The 26,996-nt window shown below is 37.4% G+C and overlaps 1 protein-coding gene across 6 annotated transcripts in view; it reads left to right on the top strand.

Annotated features, from left to right (window-relative positions):
• Positions 1 to 26,996, top strand: part of RGS7 (regulator of G protein signaling 7) — a 529,270-nt gene that overhangs the window by 411,431 nt on the left and 90,843 nt on the right. For 4 of the 6 annotated variants that reach the window (XM_088016845.1, XM_088016847.1, XM_028111741.1 and 1 more), the window contains 2 exons: positions 4,392 to 4,498; positions 8,992 to 9,043. The exons of the other annotated variants lie outside the window; for them this stretch is intronic. In XM_088016845.1, coding sequence (XP_087872971.1) covers positions 4,392 to 4,498; positions 8,992 to 9,043 — 159 coding nt within the window. The remainder of the gene's footprint in view (positions 1 to 4,391; positions 4,499 to 8,991; positions 9,044 to 26,996) is intronic. 6 annotated transcript variants of the gene reach the window in all.

Here is a 26,996-nt window from a genome sequence, read left to right as displayed (position 1 = left end):
GCATTTTTCCATCACTTCAAACTTATGGACTGTATTTGGGAGGGGCTGAGACTGCCAAGAATTGGACCTCAGGATAAAGAAAATACTATTGAATTTTTAAAATATGTTTTAAGTATAGAACTGAGTATAGACATCTAGCACTGAACAACACAAGCCTATTTTCTAACATGCTTTCATCCTATTAACTTTCTCAAGTAGTCGTGATTCCGCAAAAGTAAATTATGTTATGCAGAATTCTCTTTGCTTTTAAAGGATTTTGATAATTCTCCTGCTGCAGGGTTTGGGGTGAAGTAATGTGATGAATAGATCAGGCTTAACAAAGCTACACTAAGCTGTTCACATAGTAACAGTTGTTTGGAGATGGATTTTTATTTCTCAGTTTCTTCGTGGCTTGACTGTCCAAAAGAAAAATAAAATTGAATTTTATGGCAGGTTTGTTGTTGAACTTTATTTAGCTGTGTGGGTGACGCGAATAACACATGTACAAGATTAATTAGTGATTATTTTGCCGAGAAGCGTAACGTGGTGGAGCCATCTGGTGCGTCATTATTGGGAAGGGCGATCTTGATGGATTACTCATTAAACTCTTTCAACACTTTGTTCCAAGACTGTCAGCAGTCCTCTGGATTCTTACTAGGTTAAGGCTGTGCTGGGATTCAGAAGCAGAGGGACCATGGGGAAGTGTAGCTTCATCTTTGTCACCAGCAATAAACAGGTCAGCCTTGAGAACACTACCCCCTGCCCACTCTCGGATCTCTTAGTGGTGTGTGTATGCCATTAATCTCACTACTACCTTTTCCCATAATAAAAGACCTACCACAGCCTCACCTCCAAAGCTTATAAAAGTATCTTGAAACAAGATTATGAACATCTGCATTATCTCTGAAGAGCTGAACAAGCTGCTCATCATCACAGCACAAAATAGCTAGTTTGTTCTTTTTTCATGCAGCACTCCGTTTTTCATATGTTTGTTGTGTCCTTGATTCATAAATTGACTTATTTACTCATTTAGCAAATACTGGTTCAATAGCTACTTTTACTCTTGATATGCTAAGTGCCAAGCGAACAGTTTGAAATAAAGCAGACGGTCCCCCTCGACTCCCTGACCTTTCCTCTAAGCATTTTTCCTGTCCTGGAGCCACGTTCTCTGGTGGTCCTGTGACAAAGCTCATGACGTCTATGATCTGATCATGTATGGTAGTGCTACATGAGGAAAACCAACTGACATGCACCCAGCCCTCTAGAAATGTATGATCTCTCAGAATCAGTATCTAATGGATGCAGGAAGTTAAGAACATGCTTATGTTTATTTGCTTCTGATTTTTTTTCTGCAACTTCGTTATATTTACTTTCACTATAATTTTCTAATCTTCATCAGGCCTTTAGCACCCCACTGGTTTCTGTTGTTTATTTTATTTTAGTCACACTCGTTCCTATGATTAGAGATCTGAAGCCATTTACTATTTATCTTTCTGGACATCTCAGTTTTCCTTTCTTGAATCTATTCTCGCAATCTTTCTCGTGTGCCATAACTCAATTCCGCTTCTGGAAAGTAGTGCTAATAATATTTTCCTAGGCCACAGATTGCTGGGAGTAAAACAAGATGTTTATTACAAGATAGGTGGGCCACCTGACTTTGCAATTCTAAAACAGATGTAATGTGTTGCCCTAACTAGTGCTACCTGACAGGAGCATCCAGGGACTCAGAATATGAGCAAGGCTGTAAGCACCTGCTCATTGTTATGGGCCAGCAATCCTTATAGATTCTCTCACTATTTCAGTTTTATAAATAATCCACATACACACACAAAATAATGTGTAAGTGGCTGTTTAGGATGCTATTTAGGACTGCCAATTTCTCTCAGCCTAGTTGAGGCAAATTTATGCAAGTGGATTTCCTAACAGTGCTTTGGATAAAAGTGACCTGAATTCATGTGCAAATAATGAAGCATAACAGCTACCATCTATTGAATGTCTCCTGTAGAACGTCTTTACATATATTCTTTTTGATTCTCATACCAACCCTGCAAGGTGGGTTTGCTACCTTTATTAATAAATGGGAGAGGCACACAGAATTTAAGTAACAAAAGCTAGCGAGTATCTCCAAATATTTTGTTCTTCCTACAACACCCCACTAGCTCCTGAGTTTCAGCAAGAGTCACAGAACAGGTGGGTATGTAGCTGTAAGCAGCACAGGCTTTGAGAAGGTCTTGACTTTGAACTAAAAGGATGCAGACATGATATATAGATGGTGAAAAAATTACTCCTTTGTAGCAAACTAACATTCTATGCAGGGAGGCACTTAGTTGGAAGTGTGGATAAGATGATGGCTGGGACCTTAATAACAGTCTTCCAAGGGCATGGCAAAGAGGATGATTGACAGTTCTTCTTTATTATTGACAAATACAACACAGTGAGAGGCCGGAAGTAGAAGTTACCAACTGAAGTGTTTACAGGATGCTAAATGACAATTAAAAGGGGCACCATAGTACCTCATGGCAGATAAAATTTAACTTTTTTAATAAAATTAAGAAATAAAATTTATTATTAGCCCACACAGGCATGGGAAGGTAAAGGACAGGGGAAGGTTTCTTATGCTTCACTGCACCATAGCAAGCCGTTTAGTGACTCAGTACTGGCTGGAATATCAGAACTCCCCAGGATGGACAGCTGGACAGATAGATCCACACATTCCTGGAACCACTGTAAGAATTCCTGAGTTAAAGAACCATTTACTTGTCTAAGAAACAGAAATAAATCCATAAGTAAACTGTATATAAAGATGCAAAACAGATCAATAAATCTAACTTTCCAAGGGACTGAAAAACTATTGTGCATAGTTCCCTGGTTGCCAGACTCTAAGTTAGTAAACTTTATATTGTCCCTGAACGAATGCAATAGTAATAGTAACTGTGTTGACCAAATTTTATTAACCATTTTATTGGAAGAAATTGTTGACTGCTATAAAAGGAGTATGAGTATCACAGTATTATGTTCCACCTGTTTCTCAGCCTTCTGGAAAAGTGTAATCTTTTCATTGTCAAGTAAACCTCTGCATGGTCCACATCTAGAACACTGAATATAGAGTAGTAGAAACTAGAGCAGTCCAGATGATCACAGGACTATAGAAGCAGCATAAATGGCTGCTTAGCACTCACTTAATGTAGCATAAATGGTTTTGGATGCCTTAACTTTCGCTAATGACATTATGTAATAATGATCCATCCCATTAGAAAAATTGCTGATAGTATTGGATTATCCACTATATAGGCTGGGGGGTGATGCAAGTGAGAACACTTTTAAAAGTTTAAAGTGCTAGGGTCACCTGGGTGGCTCAGTTGGTTAAGCATCTGCCTTCAGCTCAGGTCATGATGGGGGTCCTGGGGTCGGTCCTGCATCAGGCTCCCTACTCAGTGGGAAGCCTGCTTCTCCCTCTTCCTCTGCCGGTCTCTCTCTCAAATAAATAAATAAAATCTAGCAGCGGGTGTTATATGAAAACAATGAATCATGGATCACTACATCAAAAACTAATGATGTATTGTATGGGGACTAACATCACATAATAAAATTTAATTAAATTAAAAATAAATACAATAAAGAGAAAAGAAAAGATAAAATAAAAAATAAAAATAAAGTTTTAAAGTGCTATGTAAATGCCAAATATAACTATTTGTGGAAGACTATTAACATAGAGCAAAATATATCCCATCTATAAAACGAAGGAGTCGGATTCTGTGATTTCAGAATAGCGTTCCAGTCTCAGCGTTCCACAGTGTTATGTTCTCACACGCTGGTCGTCGTGCGGTGTGGTTGGTCATTGCATAGTTACTATGTGGAACCAGAGCCACCTTAGTACCCTCTGTGAAAGAGATGGAAAAAGAAAAAATTCAAAGCCAAGTCATTTAGGATGCCAAGAATTTGGATGCAAGAATGTGCTCAAAAGGTCCTGTGAATTGTGTAAGACATATTTTGAAAATATGACTCACAGTCCTGTACCTCTGAAACAAATAATACATTACATGTTAAAAAAAAAAAAAGATCGTAGGAAGGGAAAAATGAAGGGGGGAAATCGGAGGGGGAGATGAACCATGAGAGACTATGGACTCTGAGAAACAAACTGAGGGTTCTAGAGGGGAGGGGGGAGGGGGATGGGTGAGCCCGGTGATGGGTGTTAAAGAAGATACGTATTGAATGGAGCACTGGGTGTTATACGCAAACAAGGAATCATGGAACACTACATCAAAAACTAATGATGTAATGTATGGTGATTAACATAACATTAAAAAAAAAAGAATGTGCTCAAAAGGGAACAAGATAAAATCCTATACGCCTGCAAATCAACATAAAAAAATTTTTGTATACATTTTTGTTTGTTTGTTTTCATGAAATAGTGGAGGCACTCCATTTGGGAACATTAATGGCTGCCCATGGCTACTTCTTTCCAATCTCGGATCACGTCCTCACACTCAAAGATGATGGCACCTTTTATCGGTTTCAGGTAAGTTTAATGAAAATATTCCTTAATGGTAATATAGAAGTCTGCATTTTGTTTGTTGATTGTTTTTACAAAAATTTTGAAAATATGACTCATTTTATTTGACTTAGTCTAGTTAGAAACTAATTAATGTTAAATATAAGACAGAAAAAACTAAGCAGAGAAGGAATGTGCTTGGTTATGATGATTTGTGAAAGCTAAACTGTGTGATGATTAAAGTTATGTTTTATATTAAAGCTTGAGAAAAATTCAGAGAGTGGCTTGCTGGAATTCAGGAGGTGGGAGAGTTCTTCTTGTGTAAGCTACATTAGCCACCAGGAAGGAAGCTGAGAAGTATAACTGAATTGATTATACTCTGGACCATGTCCATGATACAAGACTGTTTTCAGTCCAAGCAGATTCTCATGGGAATGCTTGAAACTCCAATGCAGAATTTAGCTAATTATACAAGCCTTCTGCATGTCGGTACCTGAGGCTTCCTACAAGAAGACTGTGAAGACTGACGTGCATGATACTTTGTGTGTGTGCACTCATCTGAGACAAAACTATACCGTAGATAACCTGTAAACTGAGAAGAGTCGTTTAGGTCACTTCCAAATGAGACAGATGCTATTATTCTTTCAGAAGTGATTGTGGACTCTGATTTTGGTCCTTGAGCATGTAGTTGACACTTGAGTTCACAATGATTTGCCTGAAGTAGGTGCTACATTTCATTAGGCAATATAGTTCGTTAATAACTGGCTGGTGGGTTCTAGCCCATAAAATTAAGGCACATTTAATGCCAGAGTTCAGACTCTAGCTCTTATGTATTTTTAGAGGATTCTCCCCAATGTCAAATTTGTAGATATGGAAGCATTCTTTCTCATTTGTTCTAAATATCATTAGATGTTCTATATCTAAATAAATGACAAAATAATAACTTGGGTGCCAAAGAACTTGGTGGGACAACCAAACAAAGAGGGAATATGTTTTAAAAACATTTAAAGACCTTTGTCTTCCTAGAACACTCTCACTGCCACTTCCTCAGGACCTTTTTATCCAAGGCAAATAGTCACAGGACTTTATGCACCAAATAGTTAGGAGATGAAGCAGTCTCTTGGAATCAGGATATTGACCTAAGTTTTCAAGCAACATAAATTAGTTAAATTAATTAATTTTAAAAGGCTTTAAAATAAAGGAACATTATCCTTTATACAGTTAAAGTAATGGTAGCTTAAAATAGCTTATTAATAAGTTAAAGTAACTCATGTTCCTAAAGGTAACTTTTAATAAATAAAAATTATTAGTGATGATTATTAAACAAAATATGTATTTGTAACAGTTTTTTATTTTTTTAAGGGAGTTACTTTTCTGCAGAATTACATTTTCCATATAATCTTACTTTCTTTGAAAAATTTTTCATATAGAGATTATAAGTAAACTTTAGGCCTAATAAAAATCTCACAAATTCTGAATGAAAGGATTTTTCTTTTTACAAAATTAACAACTTTTATCTATCTTCATAATCAATATTACACCTAAAATCATCTCTGTGTAAAAGAACATATCTATGAGGGAAGCATTGGATGTAGTCTGTTTATCTCTGGAGAATTATCTAATTTAAAATTTTTCCTTAAAGCAAACTAGCTCACACATGGGCCCAGAGTTTGTGATGGTGTCTTGAGTTAGCCTAATTTGCAACCTTTAGCTCTGCACTTGTCGTCCCCAGACTGAAATTAGTAGGCAGACAAGGTTTACATGTCTTAGTCATCGTCATAGGTCAAAGATATGCAGAGCTGGGAATGGGCCACCATATATTCTGGAGAAAGTAGAGACTGTTTTTAAAGAGCTTTAGAGCAAGACAAGGGAATGGGTGCAAGTGGTGTAGGGCAGAAGTTTAGCAAGTTTTTAGTGTGCCTAGGTAGATGATAAATAGTCTTTCAAATTACATTAATTAATGTTAAATATTTTAATGACCTGTTCACATTTGAAATAGGATCTAAATGTGCCATATTTGTAAATCTAATAATCATAGGATCTTAAAACCGAGATTTAAAAAACAAACAAAGGACACTCCAGAGAAGTCAGGGATAATTGAATTCCTGCTTTAATGTCTGTGAAGGCATTAATCAGTTTATATTTGAACAGCCCTAATAATAGAAAACACATTATTGTTCAAGGTGTCCGCTTCCATTTTTGTGTTGGTTCCAAGCAGCAGAAAGTTTTTTATTATATTGAGCTGAAATTCAACTTCCTGGGAGGATTTTAAAAATCATGAATTAAAATGGGAAACTTGCAATATCATGTTTACTGTTCCTCCAGTGAATGATTGAGATTCTAACCATCATTAGGAATCTGAAGAAGCTTCAGGGCATGAGTTTGAGACAAACAGAACTCTTCATTTAATCTCACTGATATGCCGCAGTATGTAAATTTGTCTCAATTTCTGAGCACATTTTAAATCATGTGATTTCTGTATTTATTGTAAACTTGCTATTGTCTAATTATACTCTGTTAGCTAGCTGTAATTGAGATCTGACATGATTTTCCAGGTCCTTTTCATGACTTTCATTACATTAGTGTATGTGCCAAAGGTTATTGAGTAATGGCTGGATCAGTTTTATTATAGCTAAAGAAGCCAACTGTGAAAAGAAAAGAGAAACTCATACATTAAAATGTCCTAAGTCTACTTGAATTTTAAAAGTAAATTTTTAAATTTCAACAAACTATAAGCATTTGTTATTCTTTAAATTCTTTTTTACTATAAATTAAAATGCTTTTCCTAGAAAAAATCTTGCAGTATTTGTGAGGAATGCTGGTTTAAGGCATTTCCACATAATATCACAGCATAAAATAGCTTTATTCTTTTATTTTTAGTCAGGAAATTCTCACTAAAGTAAATGATAGAAGAATAAAGAAAAATTGTAAGAATGCAGTTAAGAACATTCCTTGTGGCTTTGAGAAAAAAGTATGAGTCTGGCCAGTCTGACTAGAATAGAAATTTTAGAAGTTAGGTATGTGTACACACACACACACACACACACACACACACACACACACACACACACACACACCCCTCACAGAATAAAGGGAAAAATGCTTTTGATAAGTATCTCAAAACTAGTGGCCCACAAGATTTTAACTACTTTGTTCCCTGTGGTTCCCCCAGATTCTGACCCAGTTTTACCCTCAAAGCTCTATTTCCCAAGGAGTCAAGCAGGATTCACGTGAGAATGGGGCCATAGAAATCCTTGATGTCTTCCTTTGTCCAGTGTTTCAACTCTCCCCACCCCACCTAAATACTTGTCGTCACTTTGTTCACATGTGTAACAGCAGCAGATTTCTTTATTATCCTGCAGCAATTCCCAAGAAGGAGTGGAGGGTAAATCAAAATCCCTGGAGTCCTGAGGAGTTTGAAAATGCTCTCCCCCAGAGATTCAAACAGTTCTCCCCAATTATCCTTCCCCCCCCAACGCCTTGAGAATCCCTCTTCCAGTGGGAGAATTATCAAACAGCTAATCAGAGATTACCTCAAGTATGCTCATTGCACATGGGTAGCTAATATAACTGACTAATAAATATAAGTAAGCCCACAAGTTTGATGTCTGCAGTCTTGTTTCATTGAGTCCTAGAGTCATCATCAAAGTTTGAAAAGAGTAGACAGGTGGCCATCCGCGGCCTGGAGCCTTGCATGTCCATCTAGTGGGGCTAGAAAACCCCTATGAAAACATATAAAATGTTGATGATAACAGGGTTTTCCTGATCAGTTTCTTTGTAGTTTTGTCAGTTTCTAGAATTTCACAGAATGAGATTTCTGTTGATTGTTAATCACATCAATCAATTAAAATTGATTAAAATTAAAATTAAATCAAGTAAAATTCATTTTTAAAAAAATCACCTCTGGTTTCTGCAGTTAAAAAATTTGAAGCAATAAGTGTTTTTATGGAGAAATATTTTTTTAAAGTGAGACAGAAGAGTTGTTTAAATCTAGTTGGATAATGTTGACAGCAGCATTATATAATTAACAAAGCCAGACAAATGATTGCCAGGTTTTAGGGAAAATTTTGATGGTTGAGCATTGGATCTACTGAAGGCAATAATGAGATACTTGAATCATAGAAAACGATTTGTTATATTTAAATATATTTCATCTGGGGATCTTGCTGAATTTAATAGTCTGCTTTCAGTCTTTGTGGGTTAACACTTTTTTTTTTTTGGAATGATGCAGTCAGACCTTTTACCTTTATGTCACTTGACATAAAATTGCAGCAAATGTATGATATTTTAAGTACCTGCTGGTGCTGCACAACACAATTTGGAGACTGAAAATTGCTCAGCAAAGTAAATGTAGAAGAAAAGCCTACAGTGCCTCTTTGGGTACTTTTCCTGGATTACAAAACATACATTATCAGCAGACTATTCTGGATAACTGCTGAAGATGAACACAATTCATAAACCAAGAGCTCTAGGAATTTTGTGTGTGTTTAACCGGGGTTGCACTTCTTTTTATTCCACAGACACCCTATTTTTGGCCATCAAATTGTTGGGAGCCGGAAAACACGGACTATGGTCAGTGTGATATCTCCTCGTTTTATTACGACAGCGAGTATGTATAGATGAACATATGCTCACATTTTATTGCAAAGAAAACCACAGCTATCAGTGTGGGACCAATATTTCTAACATTAAATTTGTGGATGGCTTTGTTTGGAAAGGGTTAGGCACAAAGCTGGTGGCAACTTTTTCCAGGGTATGGTGCCCCATGCAATTATTAAAAAAAAAAAAGTTTCTTTTGAATAGGTTAAAGAAGCTTGAACAAGCTTATACGAGTTTTTATTATTATTTCCATAGCACCTTGGTCTACTAGAAAGAGTAACAAAGGGGCTCAGAGTTCCAGAGTGTTCTACTTTACTCTCCCACTTAGCTTTGTGATTTGTGATAAATCCCTTGACTTCCTGGGGCTCCATTTTTCTCACTGTTACTTCAGGCACCATATCATTCTATAAGCAGAAGGTATATTAAACATAGAGAGGCAATCAAAAGAAAAGATATAATAGGAAGCTTAATTGTAATAAATCAAGTTTAGTGAACTTAGAATGAACTTCACTTAACAACCGTGATCTTAGTTAAGCCCTTTAAGGATGTAGGCTCGTAAAAAGTACCCATCTTTTTACATCTTCCTGAAGGCTACAGTTTTCAAAGATAAAGACTGGATGGTTTTAAAATGTCATTTCTACGAATATTTACTGAGGATTTTTTCCTATGCCAACTGCTGTTGCAGGTGCTGGAGTAACAAGGTGACTCTGACTTCATCCACATGGTTGGGTAACTCATAGGCTAGATGAGAAGAAAGAATGATACAGAAGGAGTTCCTGTAGAGTGCTGAGTGACTATAACAGTGGTGTGTGCAAAATTATGTACAAGTTTAAAATTAATGAGGGATTGGCTTTACTCTGGGCAACACAGAATGATTTCACAAAACTGAGCCATTTAAGTTGGATTTTAAAGGAGGAGGGGAAATTTGTCAGGAGACAATGCAGTGAATGCATTTGAGGCAGAAGGCCAGCATATGCAAGAGCAGTGAGAAGCTTTATAGCAGTTTGGCTTTCTTTGGCATTGTTCTTGGAGAGACATCTTTGTAAGAAGACTGTAGAAAAATCCATGAAAACCAATGGAGCGATCCTTCATTTTTGTCATTTCAGAAACTTGAATTTAGAGTTCATCCAAGATTGATCAGGCGCCAAAGATTCAAACTAACAGGGAAAAAAATCACCCCAGAATACTTGTAAACTAATAGAGAGAATAGTTGATTCCAGTAGTGAGAATGCTGATTTATTCATTCAGCACACATTCTTCAAAACTGAGGCACTTAGAGAAAGAAGGTATTTTTAAAAACAACTGATGATTTATGGGGTCTGAACTGGAGAACTTTGTGGAGATTTTGCCCAACCTGGGATGTTGCCTGAGAGTCATCTCACTAAAAAGTATGGAATTCTAGTGGAGGAAACACTTGGATGGCTGAGGAGGAGCTCATAGAGAAAGACCCACATGCTGGCGGGACAGACAGATCAGACCTCAAATGCTGTCACAACCTCATGCCAACTGTGTGACTTTGGGTGAGACACGTAACATTTCTGAGACCCAGTCTGCTCACTTTTCAAGCAGAAATAATAATACTGACTTTCTTCCATTGTCTAAATAATCCAAATTAATATGCCTAAGGAAACTGGTATTGCTCCTCTCATATTCAATAAATCAAAATTGTTTTGTGCTCATCATCTTTGCCTGGCAGATATAGTGCCTCTGTTCCTTGCAGAAAAGCAAATTCTTAATTCTCAGTGTTTTCTCTAGACATCTTTTGTGTTTTTCACAAATATGTTAGTGTTCACAATAACAGCTCATGTTTCATTTCATAGTAGATTGATGTTCCAGTGCTAAGCCTGAGGAAATGGCATGGCCTACACAGCAAATCATTTACAGAACATCCCTCAAAGTCAGTCATCTCAAAATGATTAATGTCGTTCAGTTTCACATTAACTCTTACTGTGTCCATCTCAGAGAGGGTCATCTTCTATTTTATACCCAAAGCTGGAGTGCCTGTAATTTGTTAACTAACCATAGATGTAGCCTTTAATTATTATATTTGTTTTTTTTTCCCCTGAATAAACATATACCCGCTTATGTCTAGCTTGCTTGGATTATATACAAGTGAAGAATAAAATAGTTATTCAGTAGGAGATTATGAAAAAAAAGACAGGAAGTAAATAATAATGATCTCAGATACTGTACCACTCCTGCAGGCGGTAATGCTGCATCTTCTATAATTTTTCTTTTTAGGCACAAATAAATGACAGCAACAATACAAATTACCCAACTTTGAATTTCCTACCACCATGTGTTTAAAGAACACTGTTATGAAATGTGGATCCCTATTTATAAAGATGATATTGATGCTGTGATGATGTAGTTGGGCTATGGAGCCCAAAGCACAGTGATTACTTATGCTGTCTTGTCTAAGACAACTTGGGGGCAGACAGGAGTTTTTGCTTAAAGCAGTCTTAAAGAATGTTTTCTTTCACTATATTAGGATCCCAATGTCTGTTTCCATCACCAATTTGAACTTACCAAGTAGGTTCTGCAGAACATAAACCTTTACAGGTCAGTTTACACGGAGAAACACTTTTCCATGCTTACCTTGGTCTTGTAGAAGGATAGAATACATTGCTCATGTTTAGGTCCTAAGACAAGCCAGTATGGACTGCAGGGCTATATATCTATGAGCACCATTCTTTGAAAATCAAGTTAGGTGAGATTTTTGGTATTTTTCACCCAAGTACAAAAAACATTCCAATCCAAGTCAATTAAAATGAAGTCAGGAATGGACTTCCCTAAGTGTACCTGCATCAAGAATGATCTAGCACAAAGGGATCCCAGTGAGGGCTGGAGGACAAAGCATGGAGTAGCTCAAGAGAACTGTTTTAAGAAGTAGACACAGTAACAGTGTTGCAAACTGAAACAGAAGCCATGCAGGATTTTTACTGCTGGCTCTAGGCACACACATTGCACATTGAGGTTTCTATAAATGAGCACACATTCAATGCCTTCAGAGAGTCCCCTTTTGAAGGTGGAGTCTCCAATGTTCAAATAGGACTAGAAGCCCAAGAAATCAAGATTTCCAATAAAGACAGGAGCTGACTCTGTATTTGTGACTCACCCACCAAATCCTCGCCCCGTCGGAGCCTGTCTTATTTAGTACTTCTATATTTTGTTCAAGATTTTCAAGATTTGTGTTCAAGATTAATTTTTATTCTTCTAATATTGTATTTAAATTTTTTTTCCTGATTGCTGAGTTTTTTGGCACTCCCTTAACTTCTGCCCCCTAGGAAAGTACCTAACTCACGTCATCCTAGTGGTAATGCAACTGAGACCAACACATGACAGTTGCAGACAGACCTTTTAACAATGGAAATTATTGAGCTCTTTGCATTAAATTGTAGGATGATGATGTGTGCCTCAGAAAATATCCAACCAAAGGTCTGTCTTTCCTCCAGAATGATGTGAAGACTTTCAGGCCTATGAAGAGAGAATGGACTTTTTGCCCTCCCCCCGCCAAGAACACTAAATTCCACTTCTCAAAGCCATGCTAAAATAATATTAAAAAGAAACAGGGAATTCATACACTTTTCATAGAAATAATAAGAGGCCAGCAAAAAGAAAGTGTTCTAGTTGGGCAATCACAGCAATTAATTTTATGCTGATATAAATAATCACAGCGGCTTTGATATATATTTTTCCTTCAGGGACAGATTTTAAGTTGGTCAGTTAGCACTGATAGATTGCTCTATCAAAAGTTCCTTGTTTAGGGGAGGAATTTATGATTAATTAGAGAGATCAAATGTACAATGAATGAACTTAAAAGAACTGTGAAGTAAATGCAGAAACAAAACCAAATAGCATATTATGGCTTCAGAACTGTGTCTTAAATGTTGGGTGGCTGACAAAGTAAGTGTGCCTTAAGTTATTGTATATTGATGCAGTGATAATTCTATAATATGTGATATTTAAAAATGGAGAATTCAAGATGCTGGGGAAAATAAAAGAACTTCACTTTTCTAAAAAGTAGGCATTGTTTATTTCTTGACCTAAAACATTGCAAAGCTTTCCAATGAATCCATCCCATTAATGAAATTGTAGAGGGGAAAGGGAGGTACCCCAGCTTCATTCTTTTTGGAACTTAATTTATATGTTGTTTATTTTATAAGAGCTTTAATTTAAGAGCCTCTACAGTTCTACTTCATAGTCCTCCATAGAACTCCCAGTCTTTATCATTCACTTTTGATGAATCTATCCTGGTATACCTATTTTTGAAGCCAGATGTTAGTGGCTGTTAGAGAAGCGATTTTCTTTTTTAATTTCTAGTTTTTGGAGTGGTATAAAAAAATTAAGCAGAATGTACAATCCCATAAACTACCTCAATCCTACTCACAGTCTTCTCTATTATTAATACCTTACATTAGGGTGGTACATTTGTTACACTGATGAACCTATATTGATGCATTATTATTAACTAAAGTCCATAGTTTACATTAGAGTTTAATCTTTGTATTGTACATTCCATGGGTTTTGACAAATGTATAATGACATGTACCCACAAATACTGTGTCCTACAAAATAGTTTGACTACCCTAAAAATTCCTTGTGCTCTTATACATGAATACATCCCTCCATTTTCCCTCCTGAACCCGGGGCAAGCACTGTACTTTTTCCCGTCTCCATAGTTTTTCCTTTTCCAGAATGTCATATAATTGGGGTCATACAGTAGGCAGCCTTTTCACATTGCTTCTGACACTCAGTAACATGCGTTCAAGTTCCTCCATGTCTTTGCCTGATTGGAAAGCTCATTGCTTTTTTATCATGGAATAATATTGCATTGTATGAATATACCACAGTTTGTTTATCCATTTACCAGCTGAAGAACATCTTGGCTGCTTCCACATTTGGTAATTATGAATAAAGCCGCTGTAAACATTAGTATGCAGGTTTTTGTGTGGGCATTAGTTTTCAACTCATTCAGAGAAATCCTTGGGAGAGTGATTACTGGATTATATGGTAAGATTATATTTAGCTTTGTAAAATAGAGTCAAATAATTTTCCAGAGTGGTTGTACCATTTTGCATTCTGACCAGCAATGAATGAGAGCTCCTCACGTATTTAGAATTTTAGCCATGCTAATAGATGTCGTGTCTCATTGTTTTAATTTTTGATTCCCCAATAACATACAATGTTGAGTATTTTTTCATGTGCATATGTGCCAAGTGTACATCTTTTTTGTTGAGGTGCTGTCCAGATCTTTGCTCACCTTTTAATTGGGTTGTTATTTTCTTACTGTGAGTTTTAAGAATTCTTAGTATATTGTGAATATCAGTCCATCATCGATATGTTTTGCAAGGATTTTCTCTTAGTCTGTGGCTTCTGTTTTCATTCTGTTAATGGTGTCTTTTACAAATAAGTTTTAAATTGTAATGAAGTCCAACTTGTCAATTTTTTTTCTTTCATAGATTGTGCTTTGGTGTTTCATCTAAAAAGTCATTGCCAAACCCAAGGTCACCTAGATTTTCTCCTATGTTATCTTTAAGGAGTTTTATAGTTTTGTGTTTTACATTTAGGTTTATGACTCATTTTGAGTTAATACTTGTGAATGTTGTAAGGGCTAAATCTAGTTTCATTTTTATTTTCTTTTACAAGTAGATGTCCAGTTGTTCCAGCACAATTTATTGAAAAGACTACCCTTTCTCCATTGAATTGCCTTTGCTCCTTTGTTAAATAACAGTTGGCTATATTTATATGGGTCTATTTCTGATTTTTCTGTTCTGTTTCATTGATACATTTGTCTATTCCCTCACCAACGTCATAGCGTATTGATTACTATAACTTTATAATGGGTCTTGAAATTGGGTACTGTCAATCCCCCAGATTGGTACTTATACTTCACCTTGTGCTATATATTCTGCATCTTTGCTTTTTATATAAACTTAAGAATCAGTCTTTTGTTATCCACAAAACAACCTACTGGGATTTGACTGGGATTGCAGATCAAGCTGAGAAGAATTGACATCTTGACAATGTTGATTCTTCCTATCCACGAACATGGGTTATCTCTCCATATTTAATTCTTTCTCCAATATTTTTCATCAGAGTGAAGAACCAGATTTTGGTTTTGTTGAATTTCTTTATTGGTTTCCTGTTTTCGAGTTCATTGATTTCTGCTGTAATTTTTCGTAGTTCTTTTCTTCTGTTTGCTTTGGATTTGATTTCCTCTTTTTTTTTTTTCATTTCCTATATTGGAAGTTTAGTTTATTGGTTTTAGATCTTTTCTTAAATATATGCATTCAATACTTTAAATTTACCTCTAAGCACAGCTTTCAATGCATTACAGATTATGATAACTTGTATTTTTATTGTCCTTTAGTGAAAATATTTTTTTAATGTCTCAAGATTTATTTGACAATATGTTATTTACAAGTGTGTTGTTTAATTGCAAGCATTTGAGGGCTTTATAGCGATCTTTCTGTTATTGATTTCTGGTTTAATTTCACTGTTGTCTGAGAGCACGCTTTGTAAGATTTCTATTTTTTTAATTTATTATAATGTGTTTTATGGCCTAGAACATGGTCTGTTTTGGTGCAACATGTCCCATGGGAACTTGAGAAGATTGCATATTCTGCTGTTGTTGGATGAATATTGTATAAATGTCAATTAGATCCAGTTAATTGATGGTGCTCTTCTGTTCAGCTTGTCTTTACCAATTTTTTGGCCACTGGAGCTGTCAAATACAGATAGATTCATGTTGAAGTCTTTAATCATAATACTATTTGCCTACTTATCCTTGAAGTATCTCAGTTTTGCCTCAAGCATTTTGATGCTCTGTTGTTAGGTGCATAAACATGGATTTTTATGTCTTCATGAAGAATTAACCCCTTTATCATTATATAATGTCCCTGTTTATTCTTATACTTTTTATTTTTTCTGAAGCCTGCTTTGAAACTAATTTAGCTACTCTAGTTTTATTTTTATTAGTATTAACATGGCAAATTTTTATCCTTCCCTTTATTTGTAGTCTATCTGGGTGTTTATTTTTAAGTGGGTTTTTTTGTAGACAGTATATTGTTAGGTACTATTTTTTGTCTAGTCTCAGTCTTTGTCTTTTAATTGGTATATTTAGACCATTCACATTTAAAGTGATTTAATATAGTTGGATTAATATCTATCCCATTTTTAGTTATTTTCTATTTATATCCCTGTTTCTATGTTTCTTTTTTTTTTCTTCCATCTGTTTTCTACCTTCTCTGGCTTTAATTGAGCATTTTATATGATTCCTTTTCTTGTGCCTCTTAATATATCAATTATACTACTTTTTATTTTTTTATTTTCTTAAAAGATTTTATTTATTTGACAGAGAGAGCACAGCGGGGGGCAGCAAGTAGAGGGAGAGGGAGAAGGAGACTCTCCCCAAGTAGGGAGCCCAATGTGGGGCTTAATCCCAGGACCCTGGGATCATGACCTGAGCCAAAGACAGATGCTTAACAACTGAGCTACCCAGGTACCCCAATTATACTACTTTTTGTTTAAAAATTTCCCTAGTTTTTTTAGATTTTATTTATTTATTTGACAGAGAGAGACATTTAAGAGAGGGAACACAAGCAGGGGGAGTGGGAGAGGGAGAAGCAGGCTTCCCGCGGAGCAGAGAGCCCGATGCGGGGCTCGATCCCAGGACCCTGGGATCATGACCTGTGCCGAAGGCGGACGCTTAATGACTGAGCCACCCAGGAACCCCTAGAGTTTTAAATATGCATTTACAACCAATCTAAGACCATTTTCAGATAACCTATACACTTTATGAGTAATACAAGCACCTCATGAGAGAATATCCCCACTTTATTGCTCCCAGTCGTACAACACTGCTATCATTCCTTTCACTTAATTATAAGCTATAATCACTGAATATATTTTTGCTATTGCTATTTTGAACAAATGATTACCTTTTAGATCAATTAAGAATAAGAGATATGAAATATTTTGTTTTACCTTCATTGATTCCTTCTCTAAAAGTCTTCCTTTCTTTCGTAGATTTGAGTTTCAACCTGTATCACTTTCCTTTTCTCTGAAGAACTTCTGTTAACATTTCTTATATGGCAGGTCTACTGACAACAAATTCCCTCAATTTTCATTTGTCAGAGAAAATCTCTATTTCTTCTTCACTTTTGAAAGATAATTTTGCAGAATAAAGAATTCCAGGTTTGTGGTCTTTTCTTTCAACATGTTGTACACATCTCACTCCACTTTCTTTTTGCTTGCATGGTTTCTAATGAGAAACTTAACGTAATTCTTATCCTCTGTCCTCTGTATGTGTTCCCTCCTATCCCTCACCCTGGTTTTTTTCAATGTTTTCTCTTGGTCTGTGGTTTTCTGCATTTAGAATATAATACATATAGATATAGATGATATAGGCAGAAAGAGAGAGAGGGAGGTTTTGGTATTAATCATATTTGACGTTCTCTGACCACCCTGGATTTGTGGTTTGATGTCTGTATTAGTTTGCTGGAGCTCCCGTAACAACAGACCAGACTAGGTAGCATAAACCCAGAAGTTTATTTTCTCATAGTTCTGGAAGCTGGAAGTCCATGATCAAGATGCTGTTTGGGTGGTTTTCTCCTGAGATCTCTCTCATTGGCTTGCAGATGGCCACTGTTTCACTGTGTTTTCACATGGTCTTTTCTCTGTGCATACACATCCCTGATGTCTCTTTCTTGTAAAGACACCAGTTATCTTGGATTAGGGGCTCACCCTTATGACCTTATTTAACCTTAATTATCTCTCTAAAGGCCCTATCGCCAAATACAATCTCATTCTGAAGTTACTGGGAGTTAGGGCTTCAACATATGAATTTTAAGAGAACACAATTCAATTCATAGCACTATTATTAAATTGGGGCAATTATCAGTCATTATTGCTTCAAATATTTCTTCTGCTCTTTCTTTGTTCTTTTCTGGTATCCATTACATGTATGTTACATCTTTTGTAGTTGTCCCACAGTTCTTGGATATTCTGCTCTCTCGTTCTCATTCTTTTTTCTATTTGTATTTCAGTTTTGGAAGTTTCTATTGACATATCTTCAAGCCTACTGATTCTTTAGTAGCCGTGTTCAGTTGATTAATGAGCCCATCAAAGGCATTCCTCATTTATATTACAGTGTTTTGATTTCTTGTGTTCCCTCTTGATTTTTCCTGAGCGTTTCCATCTCTCTGCTCACAATGTTCATCTGCTCTTGCATATTGTCTGCTTTTTCCATTACAGCCCTGAGTAGTTTAATCACAGTTTATTTTAATTCCATGTCTGATATTTCCCTCATCTCTTCTATATCTGAGTCAGCTTCTCATGCTTGCTTTCTCTCTTCGAACAGTTTTTTTGTCTTTTATATACCTTGTAATTTTTTGTTGAAAGCAGGACATGATGTAAAAGAAACTAAGATAGATAGGCCTTTAATGTGAGGTTTTATGTTTCTCTAACTAAGATATAGTCTGTGTTTACTCTTGCTGTAGCTACAGGTTTTAGAGGCTGTCATTTCCTCTGGTGTCCTTGTTTTTGTCTCCCCTGTTGTCTTTGGGTTTCCTTACATACTTCTAACATAAGGTCTGAAACATGCAGTTTTTTCAGTTGCCTCTTCTATTCAGGAACCCTATTTATGTTGTAGTGAGTTGTGTGTATGTGTGGGGAAGGGAAGCCCTGTACAGTCCTATGATTAGGTCTCAGTCTTTTAGTGTGCCCCTGAGCTGTGACCTTCACAGATGCTCCTTGGTTGTTTGAGATTCCTACTCCCCCACTTAAGTGAATAGGAAAGGTATAAGGGGCTTAAATTGGTTATTTCTCTATCTGCAGGTGGAAGACTAGACTGGGCTGGAGTTGGTATTTCTCTTCCTCCAGGTAGTTTAGACTCTGGTATAACCCCAGTTTGTCAGATTCTGGTAGTATAGTTTCCCCTGAGAAAAGCTTTGCTAAAAAAGAACAGAATGTTCTGGGTATATTTCAGATGGTTCTGTTTCCCTCCTCTTGTTGGAAGCATGAGGGAATTTTTCTGAGATCCTCACTGTGAGAAGCTGGTAGTGCTCCTGGAGGTAAAACTCACAAATGGGTGGTATTTCCCAACACTGCCCCCCACCCCACATCCCCTGGAGTTTCTAATGTTCTAGCTTGTTCACACTGAGCCTCCAGCAATAAGTCAGTTACGGTTTTAGTTTTCCTACTGCAGATGGAGGTTTCTGCCCTTGAGCTTCTGCCCCAGTGAATCACAATTCTCTATATACATCTGTCCATCTCTCCAGCTTGGAGGCACTGACTTCTCCCCTCTGGTCTCCATTCTCTGATGGATGTAGGGAGAAACTTTGGTTTTTTTGGTTTTTACTTTGTTCAGCTTTTTTCAGCTTTGTGAGGATGGATAGGAATAGCAATTTCCAAGTTGCTTACATGCTAGACTGGAAACCAGAGAGCAAATTTTTATAGGGAAAAGGAAGAACAGATCATCACTAAGCAAGTTGTTTCTATTTGCTTTTGCTTTTATTTAATTTTTTCCTTCACTATTTCATCATGGGAGAGTCTCTGAATCAACTTCTGAGAGAAATGGGAAACAAAGTTGGCTGTTTTGCTTCCATGTGTTCTCCCTTTCCACTGGCCTTTGGAGAGTGTCTGAAGTCCAACCATCAGTGTCATGGAAAATTTGAGGTTGTTATTTTCCCCTTGATTTCCCTGAGCTTTGGAAGTGGCCTAGAATGGAAAGGGAGAGGAACCTGGCACACTCAATTGGCAGACCTTGATAAAAGGGCAAAGAAACAAAGTAAGAGTGCGTCCAAGCTGAATTCTAATAAGACTTGCATGTTTTTAAACTTTATATATGTTTCACCATAAACCTGTAAAGAATATAATTTACATGTTAATGTTCCAACATGTTTTCCCCAAAACTATCATGATCAATGGTCATTTGTAAATTAATGTGCCCTGGAATGAGATCAGAGGTGCATCTAGAAAGAAAGATAAAACATTATAACCCACAGGAATGTCACATCATCATTGAAAATTAGAGATGCTTTGGGACAATTAAAATTTCAAAACACAAAATTTAAAAAAATTAAAAATCTTCACTTCAGCCAAATTGCACTAATCTCCTAATTTGTGGAAATGATGGACTCTCATACATCTCTCTTAATAAAAAAGAAAAGTTACACTATATTTTATTACTGTAGTTATAAAGGGTAGTATTGGTATTATAATCTACTTTATAAATTAAATATTCACCATGAACTAGTTTAACCAAAACAAAAAACAACAAACTGTGTTCTAAAAACAACACATTTACCCAATATACCAATGAGAACTAACTCATAATATAAGACTATTCATTAAAAAGACCTAAAACATTTATTGCATCTTCAGAATACAAATATTGGCACAAATCATTCTCCTCCTTTATAAAATGTCCCAAACTTTTGTCAATTCAAGACACAAAACTTACTGATAAAAAGAGTAAGCCACTAAACAGTTTGGCTTTTACCTGACTTAGGCAAAGATTGAGACACCTAATTTATTCTCTTTTTTTTAAAGATTTTATTTATTTATTTGTCAGAGAGACAGAGAGACAGAGAGACAGAGAGAGAGAGAGAGCACAAGCGGGGGAGCTACAGGCAGAGGGAGAAGCAGGCTTCCTCCTGAGCAAGGAGCCTGTTACAGGACTTGATCCCAGGACCCTGGGATCATGACCTGAGCCAAAGGCAAACACTTAACCAACTGAGCCACTCAGGCATCCCACCTGATTTATTCTCTTAACCAAATATTGACATGTACCTATAAACATTTATGATGTATATGAATGTTGCACATACATTTGAATGTATTGTATGTATACTTGCATCATGCCTACAAACAATACACAAATGGAAATTGTTATCCAAATGGAAAATTTAAATATTCCTAAATGTGGTATCTATAAAATAAAATTAAGACTACATTAGTATTTTTGAAATGCATCCCTAGTTCAAAATCTCAATCTCTAGAAATGCTGTTTGTTGTACTGAAAATAATTTCACATATTAATTGAGCCACCAGCTTAAAAATACCTTGCTTTTTGTCTGTCCAAGTGGTGAAGTGAGTCTGCTGAGAAGACTAGTACCCAATCACTTGTGCTATTTCCTGGTTTCTGATTTGGCCCCTTCCTTACAATTCCCTAGGCTTCTTCTGGCTTGTAGTCTTTTCCTTACAACCGCCTACAAGCAACAATATAAAAAAAGAAAGAGAAACATTATTTGACATTTTATAGCAATGCATATTCAACTTTTAACTGCCTAATTAATGTCTGAATTATTATTTTGTATCTTTAATCATTATTTATTCACATAATTAAGAGGAAATTTTTTTCCATTAATTGGGCTATGAAACACATTGTAAATATATTATGTGTATATTTGTGTATGTGTATTGGGGGCAGGTGATGGGTGGTTGCTCTGTGTAAAAAACCCAAATTTGGAAGCCTTGAAATCCATTATAATATGAAATAAGTAATATAAGCAACAAGCTTCCTAATAGGGAACTAGTTTGCATGCCTTTGCAAGTCACTAGAATGGAGTTTTGGGGACCTGCTGTCTCTCAAGTGCCTTATATTTCACTCTTGCTCAGAGTGTGGCCTGGCTCACCTGTATCAAATGGGATGATTTTAAAATGCAGATTCCTGGCCTCTTTCCCAACCAATTGAGTCTGAGACTCCAACCCGAGAATTGGCATTAATAAGCTATTCCAGATGTACACTAAAGTTTGGATACCAGGCAGTCAATATTTATTTAGCGTACCAAGTCAGATTAATTTGATATTTGCATCCCTGGTGGTTTCACATTTTGTCTCATTTATTTTTTAACATTTTGTCTCATTTTAAATGAGTATTCCTACTTGTCCAATACATTTCAAATAATAGTATATCAGACATTTGAGTGTCAGTGAACAGCTTATATTGCATCTTTACATACATTATCTGATTTAATCCCTCACAAAATAAATCTTCAAAAATTTTTTAGCCACAAGTCAACAGATGGAAAAAGAAAAAGATTCAGAGAGGTAAAGATTCTACCCTATTTGCTAAAAATGACACAGCCAAGATTGGAGCCCAGGATTTCTGACTGAGTTTTATGCTTTTCCTGCTTTCCCATACTTGCCTTACTTTCATGGCTCTTCGGGCATGAGTGTTTCTCAGTTGGATTTGCATCCCGTGGTGGTGTTTATAAGACTTAGAGCTAGGTGGATATTTAGCTACACATGATCAGTATGCAGCTGCCAATGCGATTCTAGAGTAAAGGGCCGAGGTTGGTGTCCGACAGGAAGATTTTTGAGTCCTTAGTGTCTGTTACGTAGTTCAAAGCACGGCGGTGCACAAGGTCAGTCAGGAAGGACAGGCAGAGTGAGACAAAGAGAAGGACCAGGTTGGAGTTTCGAGCACATCAACATGTAAGGAGAAATTACCAGAGGAGGAGCCAGCAAAGGAGACTGAGAGAAGGGTGCGGAGATCAGATTCCAATGAGGGCATGAACAGCCAGGAAACAAAGACAGCGGGGACTGCCTCCTCAGATACTTGGCAATGGAGGCAGAAGAAGAAAAAGAGATGGATGGATAAATGGGGGCGGACAGAAAGGAGGTGAAGAGTGGGCCTGCTTGCTGGAAGGAAATGGTGCTGCAGGGTCAGTGGCCTGGTGTCCAATATGGAAGCAAGCGGGAATTCTTTGGAAAATCAGGGTAAGCTTCAGTGAAGGGAGAGACATCAGAGTAGGATGAGCAATACACCTGTCACTGATGGTCAAGCTTCTTTTTTTTTTTATAGATATGCTTCTTTTTTTAAGATTTTATTTATTCGACAGAGAGACACAGCGAGAGAGGGAACACAAGCAGGGGGAGTGTGGGAGAGGGAGAAGCGGGCTTCCCGCAGAGCAGGGAGCCCGACGCGGGGCTCGATCCGCCGGAGAAGCGGGCTTCCCGCCGAGCAGGGAGCCCGACGCGGGGCTCGATCCGCCGAGCAGGTAGCCCAACGCGGGGCTCGATCCCAGGACCCTGGGACCATGACCTGAGCCGAAGGCAGACGCCCAACGACTGAGCCCCCCAGGCGCCCCCCTCGGATGGTTAAGCTTCTTGACCAGAATAGAGTAGGAATGAGTAGAGGATTCCTGGAATCCAGAATCTAGCACTTCGCCCTCTCTAGGGTGCTGATCCTTGATGGGTAATACTGTTTGGAATATTTTCCCATCCATCTATGCTGTAATTCGTGGCTGAATTTCAACCACTCTGATTATGGCACATTTAAATGACTCTGTGGCTTCATGATCTCACCCTAAGTTAGTTTTAGGTAGAAAAAAATAATAACAATAAAGTGGTGCTGTATAGGAAAAATTGTGGAATAGATATATCTATTTTAGAAAAAAGGTATGGATAACTCATATATGAACTGTAATGTATGTGTGCCGTTTACTTGTGAAATTATTGGAAGCTTATGTCTAGGAATGTCAGTGATGCAAATATACATCATGACACAACCTGGGATTACCCAAACAGTTCATAACAATCTAAACTGATGATGAGGACATAAAATCAACATTAATTTTCAATTTAAAGTCATGACCTTCAGTCACTGAAAATCATGACCAACTCAGAACAACAGCGAGGATTCAGTAATAATAAAATATTCTCCTGGAAGATGACTGGAATCTCAATTACCCATGGATATGTGTGTTCCAAACTTTGCAACATTGCCAAGTATCATGTGACAGACCTCTTAGTAAAGTCTGCATGAGAGGCCGCAGGAAGTTCTATTAACAAGCTGATTTTGGGTTTATGCTTTCCAAATTTAGTAACTTTGTTGCCTGGCACTTCCTGATGCAAACTGAAGGAAACACTTGCATGGTTGGGGACTTTTACCCTTCAGGATCCCTGGAGCAGTGGACTGCCAGCCTTGCTTTGGCAAGCATGGATGTGGGGGTTTGTTTGAATTAACAAGCTCTCCCAATACCAGTTCACCAAGTACACCTTCTAGCTTCCTCGTGCATCAATTGAATCACACAATCTGTGTCTTTCTTGAAGTGACAAAACAATGGAAGCTCTTAGGAAATTGTCATTGTGGTTATTTACTAGTGAAGGAGAAGTTGTTTTGGGACCTGAATCAGGATGGGAGTATTCCGGTTTAGATGGGGCTTTTACCTGGTGGGAGGAGGTAGGGGGCTTTGATGGTGTCAGGGTACAAGCAAAACTCCCCATTATGTTTAGGCTGAATAACTACAGGAAGCACGTTTTCATTTAAAGTTTTATTTTGTTAACATTTATTTATTTATTGTAGAGAGAGAGAAAGACAGAGCATGCATGAGTGGGGTTGGGGGGGCGTGGGGAGTGGAGGGGCAGAGGGAGAGGGAGAGAGAATCCTCAAGTAGACTCCCTGCTGAGCGCAGAGCCTGACACTGGGCTTGATCCCAGGAACTCAGATCATGACCTGAGTCATAATCAGGAGTCGGTCGCTTAGCCAACTGAGCCACCCAGGCGCCCCTCATTTAAAGTTTTGGTAAAGAAAAAGAGCTAATCATGGTGGCCATGATAAAAACAAAAACTATTCAAAAACCCATGGACGGTTTTTGAAGACCAAAGAATGAAAAGGAAAATTAAAAAATAAAGTAGACTGTATTGGCAAGATCATTTATAATTTAAATAAATACTAATAGGCATGGATTTTATGAATTAGCAGTACTATTTCATGAAGACTCAATTTTCTCAGGTCCAGCAATTAAAGCTAAAAAAGACAGTCTTGGTTAAAAAAATGTATCAATAGGACAGGCATTATTTTTTCATTGTTTTAATATTGAGTAGAAGGGAGAAAACGGACTATTGTAGCTCACTTAGTTTTTGGTCTTACTTTGAAATTTTGTCAACCTGGGAAGTAGGCAGAACCTTTACAGCCTGGGTGGTAAATAGGCTACACTGTGTGATTCTCTGTTTGGGTAACAGAAGTTTTTTGTACCATGAGCTGAAATAACAAAAACAAGAGTACTTCTACATCCAAGTGATCTGAAATTAAAAAAAAAAAAAAAAAATCCTTTATTTAATACCTGCTTAAAGGGAGATTTGCATATCTGTTTTTTCTTTAGTTTTTTATTGTTATGTTAATCACCATACATTACATCATTAGTTTTTGATGTAGTGTTCCATGATTCATTGGTTGTGCATAACACCCAGTGCTCCACGCAGAATGTGCCCTCTTTAATACCCATCACCAGGCTAACCAATCCCCCCATCCCCTCCCCTCTAGAACCCTCAGTTTGTTTTTCAGAGTCCATCGTCTCTCATGGTTCGTCTCCCCCTCCGATTTACTCCCCTTCATTCTTCCCCTCCTGCTATCTTCTTCTTCTTTTTTTTTACTTAACATATATTGCATTATTTGTTTCAGAAGTACAGATCTGTGATTCAACAGTCTTGCACAATTCACAGCGCTCACCATAGCACGTACCCTCCCCAGTGTCTATCACCCAGCAACCCCATCCCTCCCACCCCCCACCACTCCAGCAACCCTGTTTGGTTCCTGAAATTAAGAATTCCTCATATCAGTGAGGTCATATGATACATGTCTTTCTCTGATTGACTTCTTTCACTCAGCATAACACCCTCCAGTTCCATCCACATCATTGCAAATGGCAAGATCTCATTCCTTTTGATGGCTGCATAATATTCCATTGTGTATATATACCACCTCTTCTTTATCCATTCATCTGTCGATGGACATCTTGGCTCTTTCCACAGTTTGGCTATTATGGACATTGCTGCTATAAACATCGGGGTGCACGTACCCCTTCGGATCCCTACATTTGTATCTTTGGGGTAAATACCCAGTAGTGCAATTGCTGGATGGAATGGTAGCTCTATTTTCAACTGTTTGAGGAACCTCCATACTGTTTTCCAGAGGGGTTGCACCAGCTTGCATTCCCACCAACAGTGTAGGAGCGTTCCCCTTTCTCCGCATCCCCGCCAACATCTGTCGTTTCCTGCCTTGTTAATTTTAGCCATTCTGACGGGTGTGAGGTGGTATCTCATTGAGGTTTTGATTTGGATTTCCCTGATGCCGAGCGATGTGGAGCACTTTCTCATGTGTCTGTTGGCCATTTGGATGTCTTCTTTGGAAAAATGTCTGTTCATGTCTTCTGCCCATTTCTTGATTGGATCATTTGTTCTTTGGGTGTTGAGTTTGATTAGTTCTTTATAGATTTTAGATACTAGCCCTTTATCTGATGTGTCATTTGCAAATTATTTTCTCCCATTCTGTTGGTTGTCTTTTGGTTTTGTGGACTGTATCTTTTGCTGTGCAAAAGCTTTTTATCTTGATGAAATCCCAATAGTTCACTTTTGCCCTGGCTTCCCTTGCCTTTGGCGATGTTTCTAGGAAGAAGTTGCTGTGGCTGAGGTGGAAGAGGTTGCTGCCTGTGTTCTCCTTTAGGATTTTGATGGACTCCTGTCTCACGTTTAGGTCTTTCTCTATTTTTGTGTGTGGTGTAAGGAAATGGTCCAGTTTCATTCTTCTGCATGTGGCTGTCCAATTTTCCCAACACCATTTGTTGAAGAGACTGTCTTTTTTCCATTGGACATTCTTTCCTGCTTTGCCAAAGATTAGTTGACCATAGAGTTGAGGGTCCATTTCTGGGCTCTCTATTCTGTTCCACTGGTCTATGTGTCTGTTTTTTTGCCAGTACCATACAGTCTTTATGATGACAGCTTTGTAATAGAGCTGGAAGTCCGGAATTGTGCTGCCGCCAGCTTTGCTTTTCTTTTTCAACATTCCTCTGGCTCTTCAGGGTCTCTTCTGGTTCCATACAAATTTTAGGATTCTTTGTGCCATTTGTTTGAAAAAAGTGGATGGTATTTTGATGGGGATTGCATTGAATGTGTAGATTGCTCTAGGTAGCATTGA

This window comes from Eumetopias jubatus, unplaced genomic scaffold, assembly GCF_037043125.1.
Source record: "Eumetopias jubatus isolate StellerSeaLion01/CBP00866 unplaced genomic scaffold, mEumJub1_p1.0 scaffold_12, whole genome shotgun sequence".
Lineage (NCBI taxonomy): Eukaryota > Metazoa > Chordata > Mammalia > Carnivora > Otariidae > Eumetopias > Eumetopias jubatus.
This window is presented reverse-complemented; position numbering and strand designations above follow the sequence as displayed.